Source organism: Salvelinus alpinus, chromosome 35 (assembly GCF_045679555.1).
Source record: "Salvelinus alpinus chromosome 35, SLU_Salpinus.1, whole genome shotgun sequence".
NCBI classification, from domain to species: domain Eukaryota; kingdom Metazoa; phylum Chordata; class Actinopteri; order Salmoniformes; family Salmonidae; genus Salvelinus; species Salvelinus alpinus.
Window position 1 is genome coordinate 12,877,180 of NC_092120.1, and position 21,115 is coordinate 12,898,294.

The window sequence follows — 21,115 nt, forward strand, 5'->3', positions numbered from 1 at the left end:
TAAATATCCTCCATAACCTTTTTCCTCCCTTTCTCTCCTCAGGACCATGCAGTCACTGCAGACCTGTACCGTCCTGCTGGTTCTGAGCATTCTGATTGGCCTGTCCTGGTCTTTGAACCCCAGGGATCCCAATGTGTGTAGCGTATGGGAGAGGTAAGTCAGTGTAGCTCATCTCATTTCACTGTACCAGAATAGAAGAGAGCATATTTTAGCATGTGAGAAAGAAATAGAAGTAGCAGCAGGTTTAATTGCAGCTAACTTGTTGTTTGTTGTTGCACTTATCATTGAAGATGTAACACTTGGCTCAAAATATGAACTTCAGGTTGTCTCAACTCCAGACCATGATGGGTCCGTTCTGTCAATGTATTATTATGTCTGAGTACATTTTGTCCTTTCATGCAGCTTCCCAACCTCAGTGAAGGAGTCGTATGCCCACCCTTATGACCAGGTGACAGAGGAACCTTGCTCTGAGCCACGCACCTCCTACAGATGCACCCGTCACAGGTAACACAGTCTGCCGACACACTTCTTGTTTACTTCCTGGTTGTGTCCATAAGGTCAGAGGGTAACAGGAAGTATTCTCTATTTGACTTTGTGTTGGTCAGGATCACCTATAAGACAGCATACAGACAGGCGGTGAAGATGGACTACCGCCGGAGGTACCAGTGTTGCCCTGGCTACTACGAGAGCAGAGACAAATGTGTCCGTAAGTTTAACGTCATGGCTTTTCTTTATTAGCATATCAAAACAAACTTAGAAGATTCACTTGGATTCATCAGTAGCATTTCAATGAATTACATTTCTACATATTTTGCCATCGATTTCTACAATTCATCCAATTTTGTGCTTGGTTGCTGAGTTGGTTACATTCTGGAGAGTTGACATGCATGACTTACATAATATATATAATATCTCCACCAACCTTCTAGTCTACTTAAGAGTGTGTTTGTTTGTGTTTTTCATCACTAGCCCGCTGTACTAAGGAGTGTGTCCATGGGAGATGTGTTGCTCCAGACCGCTGCCAGTGTGAAGGAGGCTGGCGTGGCGACGACTGTTCCAGTGGTGCGTTACATCAACACACACACACGCACACGCACACGCACACACACACACACACACACACACACACACACACACACACACACACACACACACACACACACACACACACACACACACACACACACACACACACACACACACACACACACACTGCAGGAAATGACAAGTGACCATTACTCAAAAACTGATCCTCACACACAACACTCAATCACACATAGGGCTTTCCAATGGAAACAGCAAGGGACCAAATAAACAATGATGCGTCATTGAAGTAAGCCACAGCCCAGAAAACAGTTTATTAGACCAGGAGGACACTATGTCTGACTCCCTCCCCTTCCTCGCACTTGCCATTTTATGCTTTTTATGCATTTTATGCTACAAGTATGTAACATCCCCAAAGCGTATACTGCATGCTTAGACCCAGGGCCCGGGATGTAAATCAATATTTTCCATATTTTGCAAGTATACACTTTTGGAATCATATGCTAAAAAATGTTTAGTTTGCATATTATTAAAATAGCTTCATCTCAGCACAGGATTAATGTTTTACATTTTATTTATCCCAGAAACTCCTAGTTAATCAATGCTAGTGTTCTTCTGAACTCAACCAGGTCACTAGTACAGTGCTGAATGGAGAGCTTAACATAAGCTTGTGGAGTATGATGCCTTCAGAGGGGATGATGGGAAGGGGAAATGGAAAAAGTTACCCCTCTTCCACTTTGTCTCTCTCTCCTTCTCTCTCTGGGCAAACGAGTGCTGGCCTCAGCCCCATACTGCTGAGTCTTATAATAAAGCCCACTGGCAGAATGAGAGCTGACACTTCCTGGAATAGATTCCTGTGTTTTGAGCTAGCTGTGGGAAATGAGAGAGAGGCTGAGGTTTAGCACTGAGAGCTGAGAGAAAGACAGAGGAAGAGGGAGAGAGAGAAAGACCAAGAGAGAGGGGTAGAAGGGGGAGCAGAGGCAGCGAGAGAGAGAAGTGGACAGAGAGATTGAGAGAGGAAGAAAGAGAGAAATAAATGTATTTTAATAAGAGATTGTTGGGGAAGAGAGATTGCGATGGAATAATTCATATTGGGTGAGGTTGGGGGGGTTTGGATACAGAAAGAAGACTGGTTGAGTTTTGATACTTAAGAATAGAGTGATATACTCTAGAAGGGTGTGTGAGAAAGAAGGGTATGGGGGACAGAAGGATGTGGTTCAGTTAGATATGTGGGAGATAATGCTGTGGTTGGATGCAGACGAGATCTCCACCACCACTCGGACAATACACTTGGGGAAAGAGAGGAATTTTCCCACCATATCTTAATGCATTCCATTTACAGTACAATGGAGACGTGCCAGTTTTAAAGAGCGCATCAGTTGAAAAAATGTCACTTTTGAACCCTGATCAGATGTAAACAAACATATGGACAATTTATGTGAGAACAGGTCTGGGTTCTGTTATAAGTTGGGTAAGTGCAGAGGCTTGGGCACAGCCAGCTGGTCCTAGCACAGTTCTTCAAAGCCTAGGTGTCCAATCCATTACATTTCACTCGCCCACACTCATGGCTAGCCTTGTCAGGCCTGGACGATGATAGCAGATAGTAGAAGGCCTAGTACCCTGCAGGTCCTAAATCTCCATTGGCGTCCTGGAGAACGCCTGTGTAAACATTATTGCTGCTCCAGCTGAGCTTCCCATAACTCAATGTGACACACACTCCAACTGCAGTCTCTCGGCGTCTCTCACATGCCCACACAGGGAATGAGTAAACGTTTGATTCATTTAAACAAAGAAAAGAGAAAAGGGTCCTGTTCTGAGTTAGATAAATAAACATTTCTTTGCTATGTGGTAGTTTTCGCTCCAAACCCTAATTTGGCCATACTGTACCCTCCATTTAATATGTCAAAGAAGTTCTGCTTGAAACTGTGACACAGTACATACTGTCTGTGACTGAAGGAAAGAGAGGTGGGTGGAAGATCCCATGATTAACTACATAGAAAAGGTACAGTTGCTGTAGAAAATGTGTGTGCTTGCTTCAGCTGTCTAAAAGTATTTTTGTCATAGTGGAAGAAGTAGTAGTTGTGAATGAAGCAAGCGCACTAGAATCCATATAGAACAGTAGGATTTGTTTGTGATCATTCACACTGTATGGCATTCCCCACAAACCTCAATGAGACAAGTATAAATCCATCATTGAATGGTTGTCATCATGATGGTTAGTGAGATCATCACTTGTGTGCAAAGCATCAGTTACATCACCTGTATTGGATATCTTTTTTTCCTTTGAATAGAGTTTGTGCCCCAGTCAGTCTGCGTTATTGATGAGACATTGGAGGAGTCAGTGTGTGTCCATGTGGGATCCTGGTTCTCGTGGAATCAGGAATGATCCCCCTGACGCTCCTTAACTCTGATTGAAATCCAAACCCTGTGCGAATCACCGGTTGGCGATAACCACCGGAGCCATCCCGAAAGGCCGCTGTAAAATTCCCAATTTTAACCTCATCCATTTTGTTGGCTCCATGCAAATCGCCCTGTCAATCGTGAATCACAAGTCGGTAACACGAGATTCTGGAGCTATTAGGGCTAGAGTTGGTCATAGACTATGTCTCTTTGTTGGAAATTCATGACTATACATGGATAGATATATTGTCCCTGGGGGAGTGATCTTTACCATTGTCTTCTACTCAGGTTCCTGTGCTGTTGTTGTTGGTTTGAAACATGACAGTCCCAGTGGTCCGAATTGAATTGGATTGGATTTGTTTTTGTTCATGTGCATTGCAGTTACATCACATATAGTATACAGTGTAACACCATACAACTACATCAGGTTAAGTTAATATAAAGAAAACCTTTTCAGAGATATCAGATGGAAAACGTTGTACACTGGCCCACTAGTCCACTGGTTTATGCATACATTTATATGATTACGTATATTTTGTTGTATGGGGTTTATTTTTTTATGTGTCTGTTATCATCTGTGTCTGTGTGCGTCTTCCAGCCTGCGATGACAAACACTGGGGTCCAGGTTGTGGTCAGCTGTGTAAGTGTGAGAACGGTGGCCTGTGCAATCCTGTGACCGGTACCTGCCAGTGTCCTCCAGGCTACATTGGGCGCCGCTGCGAGGACCCCTGCCCACCAGGCACATTTGGCAAGGGCTGTCTTCAGAAGTGCCAGTGTGGAACTGGGGGTTCCTGCGATAAAGTGACCGGAGAGTGCCTGTGTCGAGACAATTTCACTGGGACATTGTGAGTAGTAGAAGTAACACTCTCTCAAATAGGCCTACAGCTATATGTATCAATATAAAGTAAATAGAATGTTAAGGTTGGAAAGACAAAATGGAGAGGCAGTAGACTAATTGTTATACCATATCCTATGGCCTTATTCCATCCTACCAATGCAGGAAAAGAGCCCCTCTTGAAACACTAGGTTAGAGCATGAGTCATTAGTTACACCCTGTGTTTTAGATGCCCCTGAGGATGAGTAGAGAACCACTAGGAATTACTGGAAACTCTTTATATGAGGCAACTGCCAATGTCAGAAAACAGCACAGCACTCAAGGGCCAACCACAAAAAATGTGTTGATCCATGACCCAGGAAATGAAACTGCAAAATGTCAACAACTAGGTAGATAATCTTATGAATATGAACACTGTGTGGTTCAAAACTTGTAAAAGTTGCATATTAATTTGTTATTTTTAGTACAAGTTACGTCTTTAGCATCAAAATCATAGCGCATCTTGGATAATATCCCTAGCAACGCTCCGTTGTTGCTATGTTTCACATTGGTTACTTTTGTTGCACGCTGGTCCACAGAACTATTTGTGCGTTCGGTGTTCATCCATGCATAAGCTCAAGCAACACGTTACCGGTCCTTCACGGATCCAGATGAACCCATATAAGATGTTTTGTCAGCTGTATTTAGCCATAATTGCTTTTGCCTTCTAGCCAAACTAAAGACAGCACAACATTTGCTAGCTAACACAGATCTCAAAACATTCCAAGGTCCCGACAACTACATAATACGCTGTTCGGGCATCTGAGAAAAAATCTATTTAGGACCTTTCAACAGCTTCTTATCTCAAAATATTCCATGATTTCCCCGGTCCGGTACATACATTGCTTTCTGCAAGTATTGACAACGGAAAGTGTGGAACAAATGTAACCCAAGGTGTAACATGCCAACCTCATGTTGCTAGAGGAAATTACCCAAAATGGTATGATTTTGAAATTGTATCTTTGATTCATAATATTTAAGCAATGCGCAACTTTTACAAGTTTTGAACCACACAGTCCTCATACTCATACAATTATCTACGTAATGATGTTGAAACTTTGCAGTTTTGTTTCCTGGGTCATGGCCTTTTCTGAAGCCGTTTTTGGTGGGTGACCCTTTGACTATAAGCACCAGTAGGCAATGTACCACTATTGATGAATTCTACTGTGTACAGTTGAGTTTTTGTTGCAAGTGCAGTCACTAAATTGAAAAAGATAGGAACTCGTTAACTTGTACCCTACATTTCCATCTCTACACAATCTGAGTCCATCTGCCACTCAGAGTTCTTTCCTCCATGTTCCTTAGCTGTGAGAAGGCATGCCCAAAGAGTCGATGCCCGCTGCGATGCCCGTGCCAGAACGGGGGCATTTGCCAGGGGAAGGGGATCTGTGCGTGCCCCCCTGGGTGGACGGTACGTTTCCTGAATCCTACACGGACTCAAACACAGCATCAGGGGGTCAACATGGAAATCTTTGTATTTTGAGGTTATCAATCAGATCCCTTTTTAATGTTGTCGTATCATGTACGCTTTCTCTCTCTCCGCTTTTTTTCTCTCTCTCTTTCTCTCTGTCTTTCTCTCTCTCCCTCAGGGTGAGGTGTGTACAGAGCGCTGTGCAGAGGGCAGGTTTGGTCCTAACTGTGCCCAAGAGTGTGTGTGTCACAACCGGGGCCACTGCAACCCTGAGACAGGCCAGTGCCAGTGTGCTGAAGGCTTCACTGGGAACAGGTGTGTGTGTTTATCTAACTCTCTGCAGTAGAGACAGATACATGTGCCGTATACTCATCCTGCACCCATGGTTGGGTAGAAGTTGTTTATATCATACAGTTCATGTATCTTTCATACAGGATATTAAATAGGATACATACAGTTGAAGTCAGAAGTTTACATACACCTTAGCCAAATACATTTAAACTCAGTTTCACAATTCCTGACATTTATTCCAAGTAACAATTCCCTGTCTTAGGTCAGTTAGGATCACCACTTTATTTTAAGAATGTGAAATGTCCGAATAATAGTAGAGAGAATGATTTATTTCAGCTTTTATTTCTTTCATCACATTCCCAGTGGGTCAGAAGTTTACATACACTCATTTAGTATTTGGTAGCATTGCCTTAAACTATTTAAACTTAGTTCAAACATTTCGGGTAGACTTCCACAAGCTTCCCACAATAAGTTGGGTGAATTTTGACCCATTCCTCCTGACAGAGCTGGTGTAACTGAGTCAGGTTGGTAGGCCTCCTTGCTCGCACACGCTTTTTCAGTTCTGCCCACAAATTTTCTATAGGATTGAGGTCAGGGCTTTGTGATGGCCACTCCAATACCTTGACTTTGTTGTCCTTAAGCCATTTTGCCACAACTTTGGAAGTATCCTTGAGGTCATTGTCCATTTGGAAGACCCATTTGCGACCAAGCTTTAACTTCCTGACTGATGTCTTGAGATGTTGCTTCAATATATCCGCATAATTTTCCTCCCTCATGATGCCATCTATTTTGTGAAGTGCACCAGTCCCTCCTGCAGCAAAGCACCCCCACAATATGATGCTGCCAGCCCCGTGCTTCACGGTTGGGATGGTGTTCTTCGGCTTGCAAGCCTCCCCCCTTTTCCTTCAAACATAATGGTCATTATGGCCAAACAGTTCTATTTTTGTTTCATCAGACCAGAGAACATTTCTCCAAAAAGTACGATCTTTGTCCCCATGTGCAGTTGCAAACCGTAGTCTGGCTTTTTTATGGCAGTTTTGGAGCAGTGGCTTCTTCCTTGCTGAGCGGCCTTTCAGGTTATGTTGATATAGGACTCGTTTTACTGTGGATATAGATACTTTTGTACTTTTGTCCTTTCCTGTTGTTCTGGGATTGATTTGCACTTTTCGCACCAAAGTACGTTCATCTCTAGGAGACAGAATGCGTCTCCTTCCTGAGTGGTATGATAGCTGCGTGATCCCATGGTGTTTATACTTGCGTACTATTGTTTGTACAGATGAATGTGGTACCTTCAGGTGTTTGGAAATTGCTCCCAAGGATGAGCCAGACTTGTGGAGGTCTACAATGTTTTTTCTGAGGTCTTGGCTGATTTCTTTTGATTTTCCCATGATGTCAAGCAAAGAAGCACTGAGTTTGAAGGTAGGCCTTGAAATACATCCACAGGTACACCTCCAATTGACTCAAATTATGTCAATTAGCCTATCAGAAGCGTCTAAAGCCAGGACATCATTTTCTGGAATTTTCCACGCTGTTTAAAGGCACAGTCAACTTAGTGTATGTAAACTTCTGACCCACTGGAATTGTGATTCAGTGAATTATAAGTGAAATAACCAGTCTGTTAACAATTGTTGGAAAGATTACTTGTGTCATGCACAAAGTAGATGTCCTAACCGACTTGCCAAAACTATAGTTTGTTAACAAGAAATTTGTGGAGTGGTTGAAAAACGAGTTTTAATGACTCCAACCTAAGTTTATGTAAACGTCTGACTTCAACTGTATAGAATAGTTTCTGATTCAGAGATTTGTTATTCCACTTTGGTTGCGGAGCGTGTCCTGATTTGTGTGTATGTGTTGTATCTCCACAGGTGCAGTGAGGAGTGTCAGGTGGGTAGTTATGGGCGGGACTGTAAGGGTGCGTGCGACTGTGCCAACGGGGCTCGTTGCTATAACATCGACGGAGGCTGTCTGTGTGAGCCTGGCTTCAGAGGACCCCAGTGCAGAGAGAGAATGTGTAGGCACGGCACCTACGGCCTTCACTGTGAACACACCTGCCTCTGCCACGACACACACACACTCAGGTATGAATCAACAGGGGGTACACACACACACACTGCCACATAACAATTCACACACACACAGGCCCATAATAGTTTTTAAATTATTTTGTTGTTTTTAACTCTTAGATTTGTTTAATTGCGTATTAATTGTGCTCACCCATGTGACCATGTTCTCCTCTGTCCATTGGCTAGCTGTCACCCACTGAAAGGCGAGTGCACGTGCCAGCCAGGCTGGGCGGGGCTTTACTGCAACGAGACCTGTGCCCGTGGTTACTACGGCCATGGTTGCCTGGAGCCCTGCCTGTGTGTCAACGGAGGGGTGTGTGACAGTGTGAGCGGGCGCTGCCACTGTGCCCCTGGGTACACGGTGAGTGATTAGGACAGACAGCACTGACAATAACTAAAATATCATTTATTTGGGTTATTTACTTAAGATAATAAACATGCATGCAAAAATGTATACTCATATTTCATATATTCTGTTTTTCTGTTGTTGTGAGCTGTTATAACCTGCTTATGTCTGTTGCGTAGGGTGCTCACTGTGAGAGTCCCTGTAAGAGTGGTACCTATGGGAAGAACTGTTCTCTGGAGTGCTCCTGCTCCAACTCAGTGGACTGCTCTCCCATTGATGGGACCTGCTTCTGCAAAGAGGGTGAGTCACTGATAAGAGACAGTCTGACTGAGAGAGAATAGTCATAACATCTCTACTCCGATGGGACAAACAAACACACAGACATACTCAACGGTGTGAGTATGTCTGTGGCTACCTTATTGTATGAACCAGTCAGGGCGCGATTCCATCTGTGTCGCTGAAACGTTACGACATGTGCAGCGTTTACCGTGAATGCAGTCACCGCTAACGTGGGAACATTGCCTTTAAATTTCAATCATGCTGTAACGCTGAACTTCAGCGATACAGATTGAATCAAGTCATAGGTCTCAGAAGCATACCTGTATTTTGTTCCAAAATGGCTGCTCCTCTTTACAGAAAGACGTTTAGACAAACATACAGGCTGACAGACACAGACATGTATGATTCCTTTACAAAATGTCCCTCTCTGTCTCTCTCCAGGCTGGCGAGGGCGGTACTGCTCCATACCCTGTTCTAAGGACACCTGGGGCCTGGGCTGCAACGCCACGTGCCAGTGCGCCAATGGGGCTTTGTGTAACCCAGCAGACGGATCCTGCACTTGCTCTCCAGGCTGGCAGGGGCCCCTGTGCGACCAACCATGCCCCGTAAGTGCCAATATAATACTGTAGCTATAACGTTTGTTAAAAGGTTACAATCTTAACGTAACATAGGCCAATTGTGATTTTTTTCAATAGATTAATAATGTTACTCATGCTATAATCACCATCTTTATCTCTTTACTGTAGCTCATTCTGTGCATCCATAAGCCTATATTCTGGACTACCCCTTATCTTCAGTCCTCCTTTTCCTCAGTAAGGTTAATCTGCCAACTATGATGTATTTACAGTGTATCTTGCCAAAGTACAGTTTGCTTGACTCTGACTGTGCTGGCCAAATGGTTCAGGGATTCCCTTGACGATGCTTTCGCTGTTGGCATGTGTTTACTCTACAGATGGGCACGTTCGGGCCAGGCTGCCTAAAGAGGTGTGACTGCCTCAACGCAGACGGCTGCCAGGGTGCCAGCGGGCAGTGCCAGTGTCTGCCAGGGTGGACTGGTAAGCACCGACGCCCCCGTTGAGTTTGTGTCAGCTTGGATGTGGTCCTGGAAATTAGTCAGTCCAATGGGATCTACAGGTTTTAACCTCTCTCTCTCTCTCTCTCTCTCTCTCTGTGTCTCTCTCTCTGTGTCTCTGTGTCTCTCTCTCTCTCTCTCTGTGTCTCTCTGTCTCTCTATCTCTGTGTCTGTCTCTCTGTGTCTGTCTCTGTGTCTCTCTGTCTCTCTGTGTCTCTCTCTCTCTGTGTCTCTCTCTCTCTGTGTCTCTCTCTGTCTGTGTCTCTCTCTGTCTGTGTCTCTCTCTCTCTGTGTGGCTCTCTCTCTGTCTGTCTTGTGTGTGCTTCTCTCTCCTAGGTGCTCGCTGTGCCCAGACATGCCCAGAGGGTACATGGGGACGTCACTGTAATCAGAGCTGCTTCTGTCAGAACAGCGCCACCTGTCTGCCACACAGCGGTGCCTGCGTTTGTCGCCAAGGTTACTGGGGACCCACCTGTCAGCATAGTGAGTACAGAAAATGCTTGATATTGATGCCTGTATAAATAAGTAGAAAATGTCACTCTATCACCATCAGTCTTATTCGTATGCTAAGTTGTATGTCAAGTTGCTAAATTGTTATGCATCATCATCAATCTCTCTCTTTCAGTGTGCAGTGCGGGTGTGTATGGTGACCAGTGCAGTATAACATGCCCGTCCTGTGCCCACTCCTCCTCCTGCCACCATGTCACAGGCCAGTGTGTGTGTACCCCCGGGTACACTGGAGCCCTTTGTGAACAAGGTCAGCACTAACCCATATCTCACCTATAGTCAAACTAGCATATATATAGAAGACCCGCAGCATCTTGGCATACTTTAGTGCTTGACATGTTGAATATTTTATGTGTGTATTATATTTAACCTTGACGTGTGTTTTGGTGTAATTCCTAGCCTGTCCAGTGGGTCTCTATGGTAAGCAGTGTACTGGAGTGTGTAGATGTGCCCACAACTCAACGTGCAACCATCAGGATGGGTCCTGCCTCTGCCCCCCAGGATGGACAGGCCCTGACTGTACTCTACGTAAGTCTGGCTCAATCAATTTCTTTATAAAATATACTGTATCACACATACCTTTGCTGATTGAAATCAATTACATTTATTTATAAAGAGTTCAAATATTTATTTATAAAGAGTTCAAATAGTCATACTTTGAATCTCACCCTGTGTCTCTAGAATGCCATCCTGGGATGTTTGGCCTTAACTGTGCCCAAGTCTGCTCCTGCCCACCCAACTTCTACTGTGACCCACAGACAGGGGAGTGTGTGTGTGAATCAGGACCAGGGACCGACTGCAAAAAAGGTATGGTATGGTCTCCCCTTTACCCAATGAACAGTTACTAACCATACATCTGTTTACAAGCTAGTAATGACATACTGTTTCCCATAGCTACCAGACTATAATTGTTGTCTATTGAATCTGCTACAATTCAGTTAAATAAGACGGTAATGAAACTTTGGTTATTGTCTACCTAAGGCTATTCAGCATTAAGCATTGTTACAGTGATGACTGGAGGGCCTGTGACGGTGATGACCCTTGTTCTCTGTGCTCCACAGAACGCTTTGTGAGTATGATGGTGCCCGTGTCCCCGGGGGAGAGGGACTCGTGGGGGGCCATCGCGGGTATCGTGGTGCTGGTCATCCTGGTGGTGCTGCTGCTGGCCCTGCTACTGCTCTACCGCCGCCGGCAGAAAGACAAGCAAGCCAACACACCGACAGTCTCCTTCTCCACCTCACGCACCGTCAACTCCGAATACGCAATACCAGGTACTGTATTGATACAGCGTTGGTTTAAAAGATGTTAAAAAACAAATGTTTGCGAACAGTTTGACCACATAATGTATCCATACTATAGCGGTTATAGTTTTTGGTTAGGATTCATACACAGTAATGTATTTTATATACAGTGCTGGTTATTGATGTCATGTCCCTTCTTGCTCCTCAGATGTTCCTCACAGCTACCACCACTACTACAACCCCAGCTACCACACACTGACTGGGGGCAGACCCCCTCTACCACACGTCCCCAACAACCAGGACCGCGCCATCAAAGCAAGTGTCATTACCGTCACCTCGGCCTCGAGTCAACTCTGTTACACCCCTGTCCTTTATACTGGATATACTTGTTTGAGAGGAGCTGAATGATTTCTGATTGGTTAATATCGGTGTCTTTCAAACAGAACACCAATAACCAGCTCTTCTGTAACGTGAAGAACATGGAGAGGGAGAGAGGGCGAGGCCTGTTTGGGGTGGAGAGCAATGCCACTTTGCCTGCAGACTGGAAACACCATGAGGCTCGCAAAGAACCAGGTCCGTCTTTTTTACTGCCTGTTTCAAACTGCCCGTTCTTCACCAACTTTCATCCTCAGCCATTTCATCACCTGGTATTGATTTAATACCAAGACAGGCTTTGTCTTTTATGAGTTTGCTATAAATAAAATAGATGATGCCAAATGTGTGTTTAATGTTTACAGGAGCTTTCGGCATTGACCGCAGTTATAGCTACAGTGCCAGCCTTGGGAAATATTACAACAAAGGTAGTTTTCCATGCTTCCTATATCCCTTTTCTCCTTCATTTCCAGCAACTCCAAGTTAACATGAAATATGCTTGCTTTTCTCTAGAACTACTCTAGGCAACATTTCCATCAATCCATTTTCACACCTGCCTTCCTTTTGTGGCATATTTAACATAAATAATGCCTGAACTGTCAACCCATCACCAGATTACAAGCTACATGTGACCTGGCTGACCCAGAGCCAGTCAGCAGTCAGTAACTTTTTACGTTCTGCCCCTTGTTAGTGACAGAGCTGAAGGACACTGTGGTGGCAGCTAGCAGCAGTTCTCTGAATAGTGAGAACCCCTACGCCACCATTAAAGACCTGGTCGGCTTGCCCTTCAGCCCTCCTGAGAGCAGTTACATGGAGATGAGGACGACCGTGCCCCGTGACAGGTCCTACACGGAGATTAGCCCTCCACCATTCAGCACAGCAACATTACGCAGAGGTGGGTTACTATACTGTTGTTCAGGACCCTTCAAGATACTTCCAATTTAAATCAGTAGTATACACGCAATATCTGGCTATGCTAGCATGTAAAACAGCAAAACAGAAAATTCTCTATCACTATGTAAAACGTTTAGGTTTCACATAGCATACTCAGAGAATATGAATAAATGTTAGACTGTGCAAATAGACAAGGGTTTGTGGGTTGGATTGACAAATGAGATGGATGGGTTTCCGTAACACATGGTTGAATGGGCAGTACTGTTTTCATGGAAATGAAACAGAGGTCATGTGAGGAAAGGGAGAGGGGAGGAAACCACAGGAGTGGATTGGAAAGTCTCAGTATGAGGGCTGGAGAATGGATTGACCATAGCAATAACCTCATTCCTATGCCAGGAGAATCCTACTGTATATTTTATAGTATGATCCTGAATTTAGCATTCACATTATTTTAGTAAACATAAGACAATCAGAAATATAAACTCCAGTAGATGGATAACAATTACAATATGTATATTTCACATTTTTCAGAGCGCAGTTCCCTTGGGCAGGTCCCGGAGCAGGAGCCCCAGAATCACTATGACCTACCTGTGAACAGCCACATCCCAGGACACTACGACCTGCCACCTGTCCGCCGCCCACCCTCTCCCACATGCAGGAGACTGCCCCAATGACACCATTCCTACTCTGAACATCACAATCAGAAGAAAAACTTTCCTGCCATTCAAAAACATTGGTAGGAAATTGTCTTGGGGTTATTCAAGGCTACAAAACAGTCAGTTGCACCAGTGACAGTCAGGGCAACCTGACAAAGACATTATGCCGATGCTTCTGTCAGTGGGTTTACATAGTAGCACTGCCCCCTGGTGGATTAAAGTGGCATTTTCTCCACCTTAACTTGTGATCCAGACTCGAGGGCCAAGGCATGCAGGGATAGGCTTTGAGGATGCCAGTATCACAGTCCGAGGGCATACATGCATATATTTGAGTTTGTCCAAACTTGGGATTCCTTCAAATGTTATTTTCATACTGCAGATGAAGGGACTTGGCTTGGAGCACATGATTTGGCATACAAAGCTTTTGACCAGAATTGCATAAACCGGGACAGCAATCAAAATACATTTTTATATCTCCATGATGTCAGTAGTTCAGTACAATGTCCTCTCAAACCCCTTTTCCAATTCGGGGAAATCCAGAGCACATTTGTACAGCTAGCGCCTCAATGTTTTTCAATGTAATATGTTGTATATAATGTACATAAAATGGCAGAACATTGTATACACTTGTTCAGAAGTATTTTGTACTCCAGTAGCTACTTAATCTAATATCACACATCAATCCACAGATACAATTTTATTAAGAAGTCAACCACAAGACAGCATGTGTTGGGAAAATAATTTTACTGGTCTCGAACATAAAAGGCAAAACATTGTAAATCACTACTACATTCTACCTGGATTGCATGGTTTTTCCATATTAGGCATAATCATTTCTTACAAATTCAATTGAGCATTATGTACTAGGACAATTTCCGTACAAATATGCAAGTATAGCCAACACTCTGTAAATCTATAATTTCCATTGTCTTTAAAGACAATACTGCATATCTTTGGAATTGACACTTCATAATGCAAAAAGAATACAATTTTCAATGATCACTAGCCGGTATCAATAAGGCACTTGAGACATGATGAGAAAAGAAATACTGAAAGTGACAAAAGTAAATCATTTTGAGCTTCTCTAAGGTGTTTCGGTTAACAGTGAGAATAAGCACCTTTTCTCCTATTTGGTAGTGATAGAAATGTGTCTGAAGTACAAAAAAACTAACGTTGCAAAAACGATCAAGTATTCTCAGAAAATCTTTACTGCTTATACATCCTACAAAAAAGGCTGCCAGACTAGTACATGCCTCTAATATGCAGTGGATAAATCTTTGTAGATGATTATAGCTCATTTCTGACATAGTTGTAAAGAAATAAGAAGCCCCCACCCCAACAAAATGTATAAACATACCCAAAAGCAAAGCCACTAAGCTCAGAAAAACACAGCCATTATAATCCTTTAGTGGGAGAGAGGCCTCTGGACAATAGTCTCAAGACTACAATACATGAATAGAGGATTGGCATCATATCATGAGGAATTGATGTTTTAAGTTTCATTTAGGTTTCCTGCTCAAGTAAATACTCTTTCTGACCTTGTCAAAGCGAGTTCTTATGCACCATTTAAATGTAAACACAGTAATTGATTACACTGAAAATATGGCAGCAACATGTTTGGCAATGCAACACACTGTGTAGTTCATTAATAAAGTCAACTTTTTGCCAGATAATACCATATAGTCCCACTACCCCTATAGGCCATTCAGGCTTACTTGTCCAAGGCTTACTTACTAACTATCTGTACCCACTCTTTCTGACACTACACCGGATACAAACAAAGGTACAGAATGTACACATTGTTGCAATGCTGTCATGAGAAGGTAAGCATTGTACTTTAATTTAAATCAACACACTTCCAACTCAGACAATTTCTGCCTTTAGAGTCTGACAAACCAGAACATCTATTTCTCAAGCTGCCACATTCCCTCAACACTAAAAATGCAAAATCATAATAGAACGTTACAGTAACATTACTATAATCCATCTGGCAATTATCTCAGATTCAAAATGCAGCAAAATAGTCCCTAGAAATCATATTTGTGTGTCTAGATCTGATGAGTTGCCCTACAGTAATTGTTGTTTTTCATACAAGACAAAGGTGAGGTCAAGTCAGACAACGTTAGAGGTCAGACAACGTTAGAGGTAATCCTCTAAGAGGAAACTATTTCTAGAGATCAGTCATGTCAAGACCTTACAATACAGTACTACTTTGTCTTCCCCATATCTGTGTGCTCATCTCGTTTGGTTTCCTTTCTTTAACAACTACAAACCTCTTTCAAGCCTGTGAAAATGAGTCACAATTTGGAACCTATATCCATATCACCATAGTAGTCTGATTGTTACATGAGTAATAATTTAGATGTCGTTCCACAAAAAAACTACTGTCTTGTGTTCAGAAATATAAACACCTTGATGGCAGTGTCAAGTTTGAGCTCCTCTTTGTAACTATGGCTCTAGAATGACCAATCCCATCGCTCAGTCTAATACAAACCCCCATAATCCTATAGGAGTCAGAGGGGCTTAACTCCATCTCTATTTAGTGACATTCTGGACATTCTATGGTAGTGTATGTGGAATACCAGGGCAGAGATCCCTGCTTCCAGCCCTCATGTCCACGGATTCATAGCAGGATTTGCGGCTGTGCGTGTTTACTGTTGACAGCTTAGACATGAGACGCGAAAGCCCACTATGGATCAAAGTCCACTGTAATGGTTAAAAATGGTTAAAGGTGCTTTCTATGCCTCTCTCGCTAGATATGGCCCAAAACAGTGCAAGTGTCTGCCCAGTCCACATGCAATATATCTAGAATATACAAGCTCATATATCTGAAGTGAATACGTAGCTCCTAAGCCCTTCGCCAAACACCAAAGTCAATCTAACCTACCGATTATGGCATACAAAATAAGACAGATCATATATGAAACAAAGGAAATAAAGAGTAAGAAGGCGTCTTCCCATCCATGTGTGGGAGGTTCATGTCCAGGTAAGGTGGTGCCTGCCTGGCTTTACATGATGGAACAGTTCTCCGGTCTGGGACCTCCCTGAGAAAGACAGGAAGTGACATAGGTGGGTTATAGGAAGTGAAGCGGATGTTATCATAACAGCAGGATGAACAGGAAAACTGGGATAAGTGTTGCTGTGCGCATGAGTCAGAGAATGAGGGGTGTTTGTGCTTTGAAACAGGAATAGTGTGTGTTAAGGGTCTTAAAATGTGTGTTAAAACAATATACATGATCAAAAAGATGGGAGTCCTACAGTACCTGTCTGGGTGAGTTGCTGCCCATTATGAAGAGAGGAGACATCAGGCCCTCAGGCAGACCTCCTCCACTGCTGATGGAGCAGGAGCCGCTGGACACCCCTGAGGTGGCACAGCTCTTATCAGATGGCTGGCCACACGAGCCACAGACCACCGTGCGGCTCCGCAGGTTGTACTCACTGTCCACACCGCACGCACTGTGGTTGCCCTGCAGAGGGAGACAGAGAACAGAAGGTTCCAACATTACTGGTAAATACCAACTGTAGCCACTGTGGCTCCTACAATTTGAGCACTGGCACCCAGTGACGTTAAATAAGTCTTTCCATTTTTCTTGTCACCCTTTAGAGAAGGTTTTAAGTGTATCATCGCACACCCCTGGCCTTGTTCGGTGACTAAATAAGTACTCTACATTAATTAACCTATTTTCATGAACACCATTTTGGCTCAATAGCCTTCCACACAGTGCAAGTATAGTATGAGTACTTTATTTGGCCTGAGCCTGCGACTTTCATAAACAGTGAGACTCACGTCATCGTCATCATCTTCCTGGAACAGGGTGCGTGTAACTTTCCTCTGTGCCATTTCCTGTGGGAAAGAGGCGCAGAACAGTCCATTTGTCAACCGGCTATGATGTGAGTAAGGTAATTTATCGAATCTCACATGCATTCAAATATGTAGGAAGTGGGATTATGTTGCCAAGAGCAAGACTGAACAGTCAAAGGGACAATGGGAAGGTACAACTATAAACATGTGACGTGTGTGTCTCACCTCTCCATTGGCGCTGATCAGGGTGGTTTGGAACAGGTCTCCGCTGCCCCATGAGTTCTGGGTCTTCCACACCAGGTCTGAGGGGGTGTTGTGGGTGCCGCCTGCTCCTGAAGCCCAAATCTACAGAGGGAAGAGGTACAGGACTCTCTGTTATGACCTCATCACATACTATAGATACTTTACACACTGGCCCACATTGTGACAAACATGCTGATCACTGTTAGAATATACACTTCTCAACATCGTGTACTAAAAACTGAACACAAACATAGTTGATGACAGTGCAGACATGATGAAGGTTTAACTCACTGTGACAGTCTGTCCTGCCTTGAGGTTGAACTTGGGGGGGAACTTGTAGACGATGGGGGTGCTGGTCCCCACCTGTCTCTTCACCTGCCAGTGGCCCAGAAGCTGGTCCTGAAGGAAAACAGATAAGCATCGTCTGTTTCAGCCAAATAAAATCACTAAGTAGAAAAGAGATATTGTCCTTTTACAACATCACCCAACATGGTGTTTTTACTACAGTAGCTTCCTTACAAAACATGTGCATTTGATCATAACAGAAAGCCTGCGACGCATCGTAGCAGAAAGCAGCCATTGTATGTCAAGCTGACCGATTAACTCCATACCTCGTTGGCCTTGTTGCTGAGGCGGACGTACTTCCCCTCCAGGTCCACCTCGTCCACGGTGACGCGGCCGCTAGCGGAGGCCTGCTGGGCGATGCGTGTGCGCGTCACGGCACCCCCCGCCAGGCTGGAGGTCTCGCTGTCGTTGTCAATGAGACGTCTCTTCTTGGCGCTGGCCGTGCCTGAGGAGTTGCGGCTGCCGCTGGTGGACTGGACCATGCGGCCGCTGTGGCTGTGTCCTGAGCCCGAGGTACGGGTGGTAAGTGTGTGTGCTGACCCCGAGCCGGTAGTACGGGACACGGTGACTCGGGTTGGGGGAGGGCTGGGGGACAGACGCAGTCTGGGGGGGGGCAGAGAAAAAGATTGTTGATACTAATCTAGTGTGGTTGTGTAGGTTACATGAGTTAATTTAGTTCAGTCTGTGTGTGGCTTTCAGTGTGTATGTGTGTGTGTGTGTGTGTGTGTGTGTGTGTGTGTGTGTGTGTGTGTACGCATGATGTGCATTGTGCATATCTGTAATGTCTCCTCACCTCTCCTCCTCTCCCTCCAGCAGTTTACGGTAGGCGCTGATCTCCATGTCCAGGGCCAGTTTGATGTCCAGCAGCTCCTGGTATTCATCCAGCTGTTGCTGCATCCGCATGCGCATATCCCCCATCTCCCTCTCCTTGTCCTCCAGGCGCCGGCGCATCATGTCCCGCTCCCGGGCCAGAGACTCCTCCAGCTCACGCACCCTGGCCTCCCTTTCCGCCAGCTGACACAGAGGGTTGATACGCCGGTTAGACCAACCAAAGGGCCATATTTGATGAGATGAACAGTGCTAATACTTTGTATTAGCGCCAACACTAGCGCTAAGATTACAGCTGTCAGAGCTCCACAGTATGGAGATATACGGTAAGAGGCTTCTGTGATTGACAGGTGGACAGGGTGGAGCCGTACCTGTTTCTGCAGCTGGCTGAGCTGGGAGGACATGCCCTCCATCCGTACGCGAGTCTGCTGCAGCTCCTCGTGGGCCGTCCCCACCAGGGTACTGTTCCTGTCTGCAGAGTGACGGGCGTTCTCCAGCTGAGACACACACAGGGTCAGAATGAAACCATGCGGTATGTGTCTGTGCTAGGTTGGCACTGTGCCAGTGAAAAGATATTGAATGATGCATGGACAGTACTACTGATTTCAACTGGATGGACAGCTTAGTGAAATTAAAATTAAATAACACTACCGTTTTGAACTGATATACTTTTAGTCCACATTTGAGCTGGCAGTGTGGACCCGTGGGTTGTGCTCCCTACCTTGGAGGTGTAGGTCTTCTCGATCTCCTCCTTGTAGATGCGGACCTGCTCCTCGTGCTGGGCTCTCAGCTCTATCAAGGCCTCAGCCAGCTTACTCTCGTAATCCTGCCTTGTTCCTGCACTGTCAATCTCCACCATGCGAGACTCGTGCCTGCGCTTGGACTCCCTCAGCTCCTGCAGGGAGATAGACGGTACAGGCATACTTGAGTTATAGAAGAGGGGGTGAAGGAGTAACCTCATAAAACAGACTGATCTCGGGGTTCCATCAGTCTGGTTTACAAGGCTAGTGAAGAGGACAGAAGAGGAAACAAAATAAGGGAGAGAAAAAGAGTGAGATAGATGAGGAGCAGATCAGAGGAAAAAATAAAGTTTGAGGTAAAAAGAGACAGAGTGAAGGGTCAAGGGAGAAAAGGAGAGATGGTGTAAGAGTGAGGTAAAAGAGAGTTTCTCACCTCTCCGTAGATGTTCTTCTGGAACTGCAGTTCTTCCTTGATGGTCTGCAGGCGGTTCTCAGCGTCCACTCTCCTCAGCATCTCATCCTGAAGCTGCTTCTTAGCGTCGCTCAGACCGGTCTCCAGCTAAGGGACAGAGTTTAAAGTTTGATGTTTAACTTTAGGGTTCTGTTAGATTAGATCAAACATGACTAATTTGTTGATCTGAAATCAACTGTCTAGTTATCAAAATCGCTTCGGCGAGGAGGAATAGAGGAGCTGCATGTAAGATGTCAATACATGACTGGGTGAAACTATAGTTCACTGATGTGACCAGAAGGTGGCGTAGGAATATTATTAATTTCTGAGTTCATTGAGAACGATCCACGGTGATGCACTGACCCTTGTTACAGCACTAGCCCCAAAAGTCATATTCACAATTGACAGTTTTTAAAAGTAAGTAAATAGTTTTTCTTTATATACACTGGAAGATTTTTTATTTTAATCAATCATATGCAGTTTGAACCCTGTACCTGAGGAGAGAGTACGCAGTATGTGTATGTTTCAGAGTTGTCAAAGCTATCCATTAGGCCTTTACCACTGGTCTCTTACCTTGGCTAGCTGGGCCTTCAGGTCCCTGACCTCAGCATCTAGAGAGCGTTTCTCCCCCAGGGCGGTGGACAGAGAGGCATCTTTAGAGTTCAACAGAGCCTCTAGATCCCTCAGCCGGGCCAGAGCTGCCTCCAGGTCCGACTCCTTCTTCCCATTTCTGTTCAGACAGAAATACACAGGTAGACAAATACATCAGTTTCCTGTTTCACTAACACGGTCCGTGTTTGAGCAACTTATGTCTAATGCAGTATGATTACAATAAATGCTATTATGAATTTAGGCTCTTACAAAAGAGTCAAACTGTTTAGTAACCTCTGTACATAAACTTCCCATTGACAAACATTATCCACATAGGTTGCGATTCTGGGATAACATACTCACTACCTGTGAAAGACTCATGAATGCCTTGAGCTGTCCTTAACTGAACTCCCATCATATTGAATAAATTCATTGACAGGAACAAAATTGAATCAAGCTCACCGTGTTCTAAATGAAGGCCAACATAGGCACTCCTGAGGGAATCCCAGTTATATCAAACAGTGGCTGCAGAGTCAACTTTTTCCTGCCTTTTTTTCCTGGACTAAAAGGTCCTGAAGCTTCAGCGCATGCGTTTCTTTACTCACACATTTTTGTGGTCTCCTTCCCTTCACATGATAATTCTTCAAGTGTTAATGGTGAAACGC

The 21,115-nt window shown here is 44.5% G+C and overlaps 2 protein-coding genes across 4 annotated transcripts in view; one reads left to right on the forward strand and one right to left on the reverse strand.

Moving 5' to 3' along the window:
* LOC139564564 (platelet endothelial aggregation receptor 1-like) overlaps positions 1 to 14,072 on the forward strand; it is a 32,302-nt gene extending 18,230 nt beyond the window's left edge. The window contains exons 2-23 of one of the 2 annotated variants that reach the window (XM_071384182.1): positions 43 to 153; positions 403 to 504; positions 606 to 706; positions 970 to 1,062; positions 4,043 to 4,289; positions 5,624 to 5,729; positions 5,908 to 6,044; positions 7,886 to 8,098; positions 8,270 to 8,444; positions 8,609 to 8,729; positions 9,150 to 9,313; positions 9,661 to 9,763; positions 10,117 to 10,263; positions 10,406 to 10,537; positions 10,687 to 10,815; positions 10,969 to 11,094; positions 11,349 to 11,558; positions 11,737 to 11,843; positions 11,972 to 12,101; positions 12,266 to 12,328; positions 12,592 to 12,795; positions 13,326 to 14,072. In XM_071384182.1, the coding sequence (XP_071240283.1) occupies positions 47 to 153; positions 403 to 504; positions 606 to 706; positions 970 to 1,062; positions 4,043 to 4,289; positions 5,624 to 5,729; positions 5,908 to 6,044; positions 7,886 to 8,098; positions 8,270 to 8,444; positions 8,609 to 8,729; positions 9,150 to 9,313; positions 9,661 to 9,763; positions 10,117 to 10,263; positions 10,406 to 10,537; positions 10,687 to 10,815; positions 10,969 to 11,094; positions 11,349 to 11,558; positions 11,737 to 11,843; positions 11,972 to 12,101; positions 12,266 to 12,328; positions 12,592 to 12,795; positions 13,326 to 13,468 (3,060 nt within the window). In that variant the 5' untranslated portion in view covers positions 43 to 46 and the 3' untranslated portion in view covers positions 13,469 to 14,072. The remainder of the gene's footprint in view (positions 1 to 42; positions 154 to 402; positions 505 to 605; positions 707 to 969; positions 1,063 to 4,042; positions 4,290 to 5,623; positions 5,730 to 5,907; positions 6,045 to 7,885; positions 8,099 to 8,269; positions 8,445 to 8,608; positions 8,730 to 9,149; positions 9,314 to 9,660; positions 9,764 to 10,116; positions 10,264 to 10,405; positions 10,538 to 10,686; positions 10,816 to 10,968; positions 11,095 to 11,348; positions 11,559 to 11,736; positions 11,844 to 11,971; positions 12,102 to 12,265; positions 12,329 to 12,591; positions 12,796 to 13,325) is intronic. The other variant, XM_071384183.1, reaches the window with a different exon arrangement.
* A 105-nt stretch (positions 14,073 to 14,177) lies between these two features.
* The window catches only part of LOC139564565 (lamin-A-like), a 28,870-nt gene continuing 21,932 nt past the window's right edge, over positions 14,178 to 21,115 (reverse strand). For both annotated transcript variants that reach the window (XM_071384184.1, XM_071384185.1), the window contains 11 exons: positions 20,433 to 20,589; positions 19,842 to 19,967; positions 19,390 to 19,563; positions 19,040 to 19,165; positions 18,634 to 18,854; positions 18,107 to 18,443; positions 17,787 to 17,894; positions 17,478 to 17,597; positions 17,238 to 17,294; positions 16,714 to 16,917; positions 14,178 to 16,494 (listed from right to left, as the gene is read on the reverse strand). In XM_071384184.1, coding sequence (XP_071240285.1) covers positions 16,459 to 16,494; positions 16,714 to 16,917; positions 17,238 to 17,294; positions 17,478 to 17,597; positions 17,787 to 17,894; positions 18,107 to 18,443; positions 18,634 to 18,854; positions 19,040 to 19,165; positions 19,390 to 19,563; positions 19,842 to 19,967; positions 20,433 to 20,589 — 1,666 coding nt within the window. In that variant the 3' untranslated portion in view covers positions 14,178 to 16,458. The remainder of the gene's footprint in view (positions 16,495 to 16,713; positions 16,918 to 17,237; positions 17,295 to 17,477; positions 17,598 to 17,786; positions 17,895 to 18,106; positions 18,444 to 18,633; positions 18,855 to 19,039; positions 19,166 to 19,389; positions 19,564 to 19,841; positions 19,968 to 20,432; positions 20,590 to 21,115) is intronic.